This window comes from Pygoscelis adeliae, unplaced genomic scaffold (assembly GCF_000699105.1).
Source record: "Pygoscelis adeliae isolate BGI_AS28 unplaced genomic scaffold, ASM69910v1 Scaffold467, whole genome shotgun sequence".
In the NCBI taxonomy this organism is placed as follows: Eukaryota; Metazoa; Chordata; class Aves; order Sphenisciformes; family Spheniscidae; genus Pygoscelis; species Pygoscelis adeliae.
In genome coordinates this window covers 1,765,017-1,775,399 of record NW_008825253.1, presented here as the reverse complement: position 1 = coordinate 1,775,399, position 10,383 = coordinate 1,765,017, and the positions used below count along the sequence as shown (strand labels likewise).

The window sequence follows — 10,383 nt, the reverse complement described above, 5'->3', positions numbered from 1 at the left end:
CAGGGTCCCCCTCGGGTACCGTTCTGCCTGCTAGAATGCACCTCCCTGGAAGGCACGTGTTGAACGGCCTTTTAACTTCACCTTTACCGGTCTAGATGCGTCTTGCTATTTTAATTTGTCGTTGGCCATCCGAAGAGGACGTGTCGCAGCCGTGGGGTCTGGGTTTCCGCGGTCCTGCTGCTGGCCCCCGCCGGATTGCTGTCGCAGGCCGTTTACGGAGGTGGTGTTCTGACAGCGCCCACACCAGCCCCAAAACCTGGGTCGGTTTCTCCGCTCGCGGTGGTTTCTGTGACGTGCAGATGCTATAGAGAAGGACTTTATATTAATTATATATTAAGTTATACAGTCTGGCTTGGCATATACATTTCGTGTACAGTTGCTAGCAAAGATTTTCGCCCGTTTTGAGCCGTAGGAGCCGCAGATAATGGCGGCGTGTGCTGTTACGATTTCAGGACTCCGGCTTGCTGGTGATGGAGAGCGTCTCTTCTTCCCCCTCACCCTTCTCTGGCAGTTCCCCCACCGTGCAGTCTGAGAACGCCACTGCCCACGACTACTACTCCGGCCTCCAGAAGAGCATGCACGTCCTCTCCATGGTGGTGTACAGCATCGCCTGTTTGCTGGGGGTGACAGGGAACGGCCTTGTCATCTGGATCGCAGGCTTCAAGATGAAGAAGACGGTGAACTCCGTCTGGTTCCTCAACCTGGCCATCGCTGACTTCATCTTCACCTTTTTCCTGCCCCTCAGCATCGCCTACACCGCCCTGGGCTTCCACTGGCCGTTCGGGAAGCTCCTGTGCAAGCTGAACAGCACCATGGCGTTCCTCAACATGTTTGCCAGCGTCTTCCTCCTGACGGTCATCAGCATGGACCGCTGCGTTTCTGTGGCCTTTCCCGTCTGGTCTCACAACCGCAGGAGTCCGGAGCTGGCGGCCAGGATCGCGCTGGGCACGTGGGTCCTGGCTCTCCTCCTCAGCTCCCCGTACTTCGTCTTTCGGGACACCGTGGTCAGTTCCAGGAACATCACCAGCTGCTATAATAATTTTGCGCTGTCTGACGACTACACGTCTGAGGCAACGCGGAGGCTGTGGAGGATGCGGCATAAAGCGATGATCATAACGCGATTCTTATGGGGGTTCCTCATCCCTTTCACGGTGATTCTCATCTGCTACAGCATCGTTGCTGTCAAGCTGAAAAGGCGGCAGCTAGCCAACTCTGCGAAGCCATACAGAATTATCATTGCTGTCACAGTCTCGTTTTTCCTCTGTTATTTCCCCTATCACGTCTTCTCCTTGCTGGAAATATCCAAAAACTCTTCCAGTCATGAGATGAAAATGGCCCTTTACATAGGGATCCCCTTGGTTTCCAGCCTTGCTTTCTTCAACAGCTGCATCAACCCCATCCTGTACGTATTTGCGGGGCCGGATTTCAAGGAGAAGTTTCGCCAGTCCATCCTGTCAACCTTCGAAGGGGCCTTCAGCGAGGAGTCGGTCCTGGGCAGCCTGACCAGCAGGCGAAAGTCCAGGTCCGCTTCGGAAGCGGAGGTCCCGAGGGTCTGAGCGGGCGCTGGCGTCCTGCGTTGCCGGCACCGTTGGGAGGGGGCGGTTCTCTTCTCTGCAATTTCCCCTCATTTCAGAGCTATAATCGCAGGACTGGGGGCTGCAAAGGGCTGTGCGTGCTAACGAAGTGCAGTTTGATGTTTTGGAGGTATCTCAAACCTACTATGACTTCATATACTATGGAAATTAAACAACTCTCTGGAGCTGCAGCAGGGTGGGCAGGTCCAAGTACATTTTGCTCCTTGTGCCGCTTCCTTGGCTGCCCTGTTTCCCTGTACCTTTTCCACCCCCTATGGTCCATCACACCTGGCGAAATGTCTCCCTTTCTGGACGTGCCGAGGGGGCAACCACAGCCTGGGTGGTGGCTGCCAGTCGTTAGACTTGGCTGCCTCGGCGCTGCTGATCTGTTACAGCTTCCAGTTTTTAAAAGGCAACCTTTTACAAAATTCGCCGAGGTTGTGACCCTGCTGGCAGAGCTCCCTTTACTTTCCCCTCCTCTGGGGCTCCCAAGGAGGGAGCCCTCGGGTGCTCTCCGCGCTGCCGCCCAGCCCAGCCCGGGGTCACCCTGTCCACGACCGGGGGAGGCAGTCGGGGACAAGTCCTGTTTGCACCTCCGTGGGGTTCACCCTCCTGCAGTGCATTTGCACATGGCGAGCCGAGGGGAGAGTTTGTTCCCTGCCCTTGCCAGACTTTCCTGGCAGCTCATCTTTGCTGGGGTTCCAGCAGGGGGCAAAATCGGGTGCAGCTGCGCCGGCGGTGTACGGCTGCGCCGGAGCTATACGGCTGCGCCGGGGGTGTACGGTTGTGCCGGAGGTGTACGGCTGCGCCGGCATTTCGGCTGTCCAGAGGAGAAGAGGAGGGAGGGGAGAGCTATTCCATAAGTCCCTTGTAATTAAATCAGTGAAGAAAATACAAAGATCCTTTCCCATGTATCATTCCAGTCTGACGCATGGGCTGCTAAAGCTTAAGGAGGAAATAATTTTTAAAAAAAGCAGCTTGAAGGTGCAGTGGGATCCATCCGGAGGCACACTCACAAAGGCGTCTTTTAGAGAAACAGGGTTAAATGAAATGGCTATATGTATTTTTGTAGGGTCTGGACTAGCCAGTAAGACACTCATCTTTTCTCTCCCCAGACGTGTGGCAGGACGAATTATTGGTTGTGCTCCAGTTACTCAGGTTTGATGTACAGCATAACTATTTCTGAGCAAAGCTTGTCTGTCTGTGTGTGTGTTTGACATGTTTCTGGCCCTTAAATAGCAGAGATCTGACATTTTCTACTGTTGGTGAATGAATATTAAACCCCATTAAACTTATGTAAAAAGTACCCAGCCTGTTTTGTTGCCTGTGTGATAAAACACTTGGTGATCGAACCTGACTGAGCACGCTCATCTTTGGTAACAGAACAACTAGATAAAAGGATTTAAATACCCAGAATTTGGAAACAAACCACTGGCATTAGCAGCAACTCTCATGACTGAAGCAGACAGGACTCGGCCTGGGTGTGAGGACTTGCCTGGGGCACTCCGTCCATGTGGATCTGATTGCCAGAGTGCAGTTCTGGCTTATCGGTGGGTTTCAGACCTTTTGGTGCATTTGAAAACCAGTGGTTCGGAAAAGAAGGAAGAGCAAGCGTGGCTGAGCTGGGTCTGCTCAAGTTTCACACTTGCAAACTGCTCAGGATGAAGACGGTGGGGGCTTTCTTCCCAGTATCGATCAGCCTCTGTTCATGAGTAGAAAACGTTGGTCACGTAAAAGGGAACGGCCGTGCTGAGGTGCTGTCGTTCCCAGCCCATCCTAGGCAGCTGAACGCGCAGGTGACTGTATCACACCTCCCTCTCCTGGCCTGCCCAAACTGCCTGTAAAATGGCCCAAGCTACCATTTGCCCCATTCATCCTGCCAGAAACCTGCCTTGGAGCCTCATTGCTCTGACGGCTGGAAAATCTCTGTCTCCCAGCCTGAACATACAAATTTACACGTACCTCACCATTCTGCGTGGATGACATTACCGAGCGTGAGCTGTCACTTGAACATGTTAGGGATTAATTATGGGTCTGCTGGGCCATGCAATATTAAACGAAGGTCGTGATCCCACAGGCATGCATGTACTTAACCTTAAATTCACGCATAAACCCGCTGAGAACAGGGAATGTAACAAGACCATCCATATGTCAAGCATGAGCGAACAGAGAGATTTACCCTTTGCCACAAATTGCTGCCTGTCATCCAGATAAAACTGCAATGTTTGCTATGCGGCATGCAACTCCGGGGCTATTTACTTGCTCCTGGTGGTAAACTACAGCATCGATTGCAGTGTCAAGGTTGTGCAGACCAGCGTTTGCTCTTTCTGGTTTCCCTTATCTGTTTGCAGAGCCCACGTAATTCCTTGTGACAAGAGGCTCTGAGAGTGTTGGACCAAGGCCTCGGACTCCCGTCGTGCCTCTCTCCTCAGCCCAGCACCCTCGAAGGTCAGGACTTGAAGTATTGACCTGGTTTGTGGTAGGAAAGAAAGCGATTTTCTGTCATTTGGACATCCAGGGTGGGTACAGGATTCCCATGGGACAACACGATTTAAATGAAGCAGAGTGTCTGGGTGATCTAAGGAATTACCACTCGAATACCGGTAGGTAACTAACCTACAGAGCACCATCTCCTCCCTGGCATCCCAGCCAAGCCCAGCACGCCTTTCGCGCAGCAGCTCTGTTTCATCAGCTAACCCCGTTCAACTCCAGACCCGAGACCAAGCTGCTCTCTCTCTCTCTCTCTTGCAATATCCCTCCCAGAAGTTGCTTCCACTCTAAGTGGCACGTTATTACGCCTAAGCAAAATAGCGTGTCTTTACAAAGCTGAACGTCTCCCTGCAGGATGGGGAAGGGGCTGAGAAAGCTTTCAGACAGCCATTCCTGAGAACGCTCGCCAAAATCCTGTTGGGAGAAAAAAGGGGGGAGCGAATGTTTTATCGATGGTAACGGCCATCGCTGTGTTACCGGATGCGCTTGAGGTAGAGATGAGTCTGTCATCCCGGGTCTGATCCCTAGCCTTTGTGCAACGAGAAGCTGGGCTGACATCAATACGGGGTCAGGCTGCCAAGGGACCGGTTCCAAGATAAATCTCCCATTGTACTGAGTTCCCTCATGTTCAGACTATCTCATTATCACAGTGCTAATTGTGATAGTCCCTCATTCCCAACTAGGAGGCAGGCTGCTCATTCCCTCTGGTACTTGTGTTTGTCATGTGCTTACCTAGAAAAGCTTGAATGAAAAACAAAAAAAATGGGAAATCTTTTCCAAAGGCATGGAAACGATCCAAAGAGGTTGAACGGCTCTTTTGGCAGCTGTGCCCCCCTCTGACGCAGCTTTGCTCTCAAGGCTCTTTCAGATGCGATCGGATGGGTGGAACGGCCCAACCCCCCCCAGTATTTGCAGTCATTGAGAAAGGTGCTGAACCCGCTGCCCCGCTGGCGTGAGGGCCTCATTGGTCCCGTGGAGGGGCCGATCCGACAGCCCCGCTCATACAAACAGCGGGCTGGGACGCGCAGAGCCATTGGGGCGTGCGGGGCTCTTCAGGCAGAGCCATTGGGGCGTGCGGGGTTCAGGCTGTGCACGGGGGGAGCCTTAGCTGAGAGAATAAGCAAGATTTGATAGCCAGAGTGTTTGGTGTGAATTAGCAGACCAGGGTGAGCAGTCTGATGAGGTCATTAATACTTTGGTGTTGGGCAAGGTAAATACAGAATCACCAGAGCATCTTGGTGAAGAGCTCAGAAAGACTTGGCAGGTGATTTTTGGTTAGAGGTTTTGTCACAGGCTCTGCCTTCTGAGTGCAGAAGCTGCGCTGGCCGGAGCTGTGGTCCAGAGCTGCCCTCCAAGGAAGGTAGCAAGGGACAGTGATACTTCACTGGCTGGCATAGATGGGAAGAATTATGTCATGGGGTCAGTTCGGGTGAGGGATGACAGACCCCTGTATGCTGAAAAGAGAATTGGAAGAATCCAATTACAGCCTGGTTGTGTCCTGTCCTGATTCAATCACAGGCCTAAGTGGCACTGGATCGGCGTTACAGTTTTGGTCAGACTAGGGTCTAGCAGGATGGTGAGATGTTCTTACATCTTTAGTGCAAGAGAAAATAACTGTTTTAATCATGCTGAGGGATAACCATGGTGTAACTGGGTCTTGTGACACAGCTGCTTCTGTAACGAAGACAGGATCTTAGACAAAGACGTATCAAGAATCTCAAGGAGTTAAAGCCTGGGGTGAATTGGAGCATGCAGCTGGTCCTCGACAGCCGTGGATTATTGCTATGCCTGGCGGTTCTACACTGTTTTAGCAAGGACGTAAGTCAGGGATCTCAACAAGAGCTGTCGCTGCCTTGCTTTGGAGGAGGGAGTACAGCAGGTTAACTCTGGAGCTGTGCGAAGCTGCAGAGATATCGGGGAGAAAACCAGCCAAGGAGGATGTGGCAAGCGGTAGCTCAAGAGGAGAAGGTATTTTCTCCTTGGGACCTGGATGAGAGCACGGAAATAGAAACTGGGCTCAGAACAGTTAAGAGGAACGAGGGAGAAAAGAGTGGGAGCTAAGACAGCCTTGAAAGTACCGGCAGCATGATGGTAGGTGCAGATGAATGGGAGGGGGACTGCAGCAGGCGAGGAAGTTCTCGTTAAGGAGAACTTAACGAGACAATAAAAGCCTCTGTGCCACCTAGCAGTCCCCATGCCTTTCCTCTGGTGAGACTTTCCCGGTGAGTAAAATTTTTAAGTGTCCCACTCTTGAGCTTGGGGAATGGACTTGTTAGATAAGGTCAAGTAAAAGACAGCGCACGGAGGTCTGACAGCAGAACCTCTTCCAGAGCTTGCTGAAATCAGGCAGGAAACAATATGGCAAGTTAGAGGACCGGCATCAGTAGAAAGTTTCTCTGTTAAAGGGGAGATATTGGTAACAGTGTAAGTGGTGCAGGCCAAGCCTCACCCAGGTCTCCTCAGCCTTTCTTGGTGTAGCAGCTGGGTGAGGGTCCCACCCAACATGGGAGTTAACCTGCTGTTGCTGATCCAGGGTCGGTCCTGATCAGCACCAAACTGGGAAGGGAACGGGGTTCTCTTTGTTGGTTGCACTTTGGTCCTTCCCTGCACCTCTCCCAGCTTCTGCTTGGCTGTACGGGGCACGGTTGGTACCAAACCTTTCTTTACACCCCCCAGCCTATCCCTGTGCATGCAAAGCACAGGATCTTTTCTCCTGTACTGAATTCTGCTCCAATTTGCAAGCCTGCTCTGTAGTGACCTGTGACTAACTCAAGCCATTCCCGTGTGTTCACTAAATGCCTGTACAGGGCACGATGCACGCGCACTCTCTGTGGAGGAGCTGTAGCTTAGTGCAGTAAATGGCAAGTCACGCTAGGACCCAGTAGGTAGGACAGAGAGGAGCGGCGTGTTCAGCACTAACTGCGTCGCTGTTCAAATTCCCTAAAATGACATGACTTCACTGTCCAGTTCAACCGCTTCTGTCTAAAGGCGAGTCGAAGGGCAAACCACATCTATAAACCGAAGGTGATGGATGTTAACTGGCTGTTACGCAGACTTTGCAGGACAGAACTGCACACAAACACAGCAAAGCAAAGAGAATCTGCGAACAAAGCAAAAGGCGCTACTGCCGGTTCTTGTTTTAGGGCAGCGTTCGTTCGAACCCTTGCCCTCTCATCCAGCTTGAGACGTTTGTTGTGCGCAGTGACTTGTTAAACGCTGGGTATTCCAACAAGCCCCTCTTCTCTTTGTTTGAAGGCTGGTTGGAGATACCCCCGTGCTGAAGCTGATGCAGCGGATCTGTTAGTCATTGCAGGCTGACCCGGAGCTGAGAGCGCGGTTAGGAACAGGAAAACAACCTGAACTCGGTGAGTCTTTCAGTCAAAGCTTCATGACTCGGGAGGAACAGGACTGTAACAAAATGAGTCGGTGCCTATTTCCTGCAGACGGCCAAGCTACGGCCAGGCAGTAATGCTTGACGAAACAGTAAGAGAGTGCCATCTACTTACATAGCCCTTCACATAGATAAGGCACGTTCTCTGCTCCGGGGCCTTTTTTAAGGCTCATTGGTTCCCAGACGTGGGTAATGCTATTTCTCCAGATCACTCCCAAAGAATTATAAAATTACTCCTCCCTCCCTTGCTTCAGAAATACATTTATAGCCGCTTTGAGTTCTGCCTCCCTAGCTGGGTAATGTCCAAGTCTGCATCTTCTAGAAATCGGACAGAGTCTCTTCCAGGGCAGTAAAGCTGAAGGCAGGGGAGGAGGGAGGTGGTGGCCTTCAGGCTGTGCTCAGCGTGGAGGTGCCTGTGTGCCGCAGAACCTCCCAGCGGGCTCAGAGGGGCTGTGTAGGGTAGAGGATGCTTTCGGGATGCCTCATAGGACCAACCGTTGGGAGAGACCAAACCTATTCACAGGGCTCCGTTAGGATTAAATCAAAACATTTCTTTGGTGTACCGTGTCTGACAATTCTCCCTGTCAGGTGGTTTGGTAGGTGAGTTTTAACATCCACCTTTTTTTAAAAAAAAACAACCCCAAACAAACAAAAAAAGCCACCCTGGCTGAGCAGTGATGGATGGAGCTCAGGAGACTGGATGACAATAGCATTTGTCTTCTCTCAGGTGATGGATGCAGGCTGTCGCACAGCCAAGCACTGGATGAGCAGTGCCCTTCACCTTGGCTGGACTAGGTGTGGGGTTGGTTTTTTTTTTGCACATCTCTGCTTGCCAGGGTTGCATCTGGATTCAGAACAACAAATCTCTGTGAGCCAGTATATTCACACCCAGCGGTTTTTCAGAATTCCTTAGATGACTGCTAATTGAATCATTCTAAATGAAATAAAACCCAGGTGCTCGTTTTGAGGCAACTGTTTGTTAAACTCTTAGCATTTGGGTAGCATATTGTAAAATTAACAAATCCCTCTCCCTTGGGAGCTGAGATTCAAACTTACATTCTTCTGATGAGGAAAACAGGGGCGGGAAAGAAATTTATTTGGTCTAAGAAAACAAAGGCAGTAGCTTTATAAAAAGGATCAGAAGACAGACTCTTTTAGTTCCTGGTCCTGTGGTTTGCTTAAGCAATGTCAGGAATTTGGGACAGCACGAATCAAATAGTCAGCAAATTCTGGGTGCCCTAGGGTATTGAAAAATGCTTCTGGGGAAGGCTGCTAATTGCATTATGGGTCAGTGCTTCACCATGTGTTGTTTCTAGCTGTTCTGCCTTAAACTGCTCTGCCATACCAGCCTGTAGTGAAATCCTGCAGTGAACACTGATGCTAAGAGAGAAATCTCCGCTGCCCTGCAAAGAGGCTAACAAAAAGCTCAAAACCCCCTTCCCCTTTGTTCTAAAAGCCCCCAAACAAAACAAAACAAGAACCTTCTAGGGTCAACAACCCTGAATCAACTGCGGAAGCACCAGCCTGTAAGCAGAAAAATACAGACCGGGAACAGTGGGGGTGGCGAGGCAGTAGGAGAGGTCCATTCTCTTACACCTAAGCGTAATTCAGAAGAGACTCTAGGAAAGGCAGAGGATCATTGCTGCATCTCTGTGAGGGTACAAACAGGCTCACGGCCTCTCTGCTCACATATTTCAAGCAGATGTCTTCGCTTTGTGCGGGTGGTACAAATGGAGTGCTCTACATCTGGCAGCTGCTCAGCGGCTCCAGGTTAAATCGCTCTCCTTCCCCCAGCTCTGGCCCTGTCGAAAGAGGAAAAAAGGAGACAACTGATGAAGTGTTGGAATGCAAGAAGCAATGAGCAAATGTTGTGAAATATGGGGAACCACTGGCGTGTGGATATTGAAAATGGAAAATACAGCTCGTCATGGCAGAAACTGCAGTTTCAAAACATGAATCTAAATGTTGTCCTTTTGCAGGCACGTTTGGTGAGCAGTCCTGGCAGCTGTGGCTTTTCTTCCTCTTTCATGGTAAGGCCAGCACAGACAGAAGCGTCTGCTGGGTGCTCAAGGCCTTGCTCCAATGCACCTTGCAGACCAGGAATAATTAAGTTTAATTGCTTTTTGTGAGAAAAGCTGCAGCAGAAAGTACCCGATTTGTACCCATATGCTAAATGCTAAAATTCTGATCCATAAAACGCTGCTGATCTTGGGCGTGCTGAAAAGCGTAATTTAAAACAGCCTCTAGTTACCCAGTTAGTGGGAAAACATGGGGCTTGTTTATTTACTTAAGACGGGGTGCTCCGGCAGACCCTCCTGTGTCTGTGCAGGATGACTGTAACTGTGTCGAAGCAGTGAAAGGACACAACTTTTGTCATGGGTGCTGCCCTGTGATAAAGCTGGGCTTTAAAGAGGGTGACTAAAATGAGCATCTTGCTGCAGATGTCAAATGCATCTTCATCCAGTCTAACCCATGTTATGCTGCAAGGAGGGTCCCGATAGGGGACTCCGGACAAATCGCGTACGCTCTTGACAGTATAAAGGAACTGAGACAACTAATTGGTCTTATTTTTATTTACTTTCCAGGAAAGCTTCCTTCTCCACAAACACTGCTGGGTCTGATGGCAAAGCCCAGCTGGTATCCCGGTGCCCGGCGGGGATGGCGAGGACCCGCCGCTGTGGTGGTGGTGCCCCAGAGCAGGGCGGCGGTCGGCCATCCCTCTGACAGGAGCTCCGAAACCCGGCACCTTGCGGGCATCCGCTGGTTTATGCCGCGTGGACTTTGCACCGGGGCTCTCCCAACCCTGGTGGGGGACGTTACCCACCCATCGCGCTCTTTCTTTTTTGGGGGGAAAGCTGAAATCCGGCGTTGGTAGTGGGCTCCCCACAGTATACCCCCCTCCGGGTCCCCCCCAGCATCGCGGGGGCG

At 51.1% G+C, this 10,383-nt stretch overlaps 1 protein-coding gene across 1 annotated transcript; it reads left to right on the top strand.

Annotated features, from left to right (window-relative positions):
- The first annotated feature begins 470 nt into the window (after positions 1-470).
- Positions 471-1,556, top strand: LOC103921451 (chemokine-like receptor 1). Its single transcript, XM_009329421.1, has one exon. The coding sequence runs from the start codon at positions 471-473 to the stop codon at positions 1,554-1,556; it is 1,086 nt and encodes a 361-aa protein (XP_009327696.1).
- Positions 1,557-10,383: the final 8,827 nt, after the last annotated feature.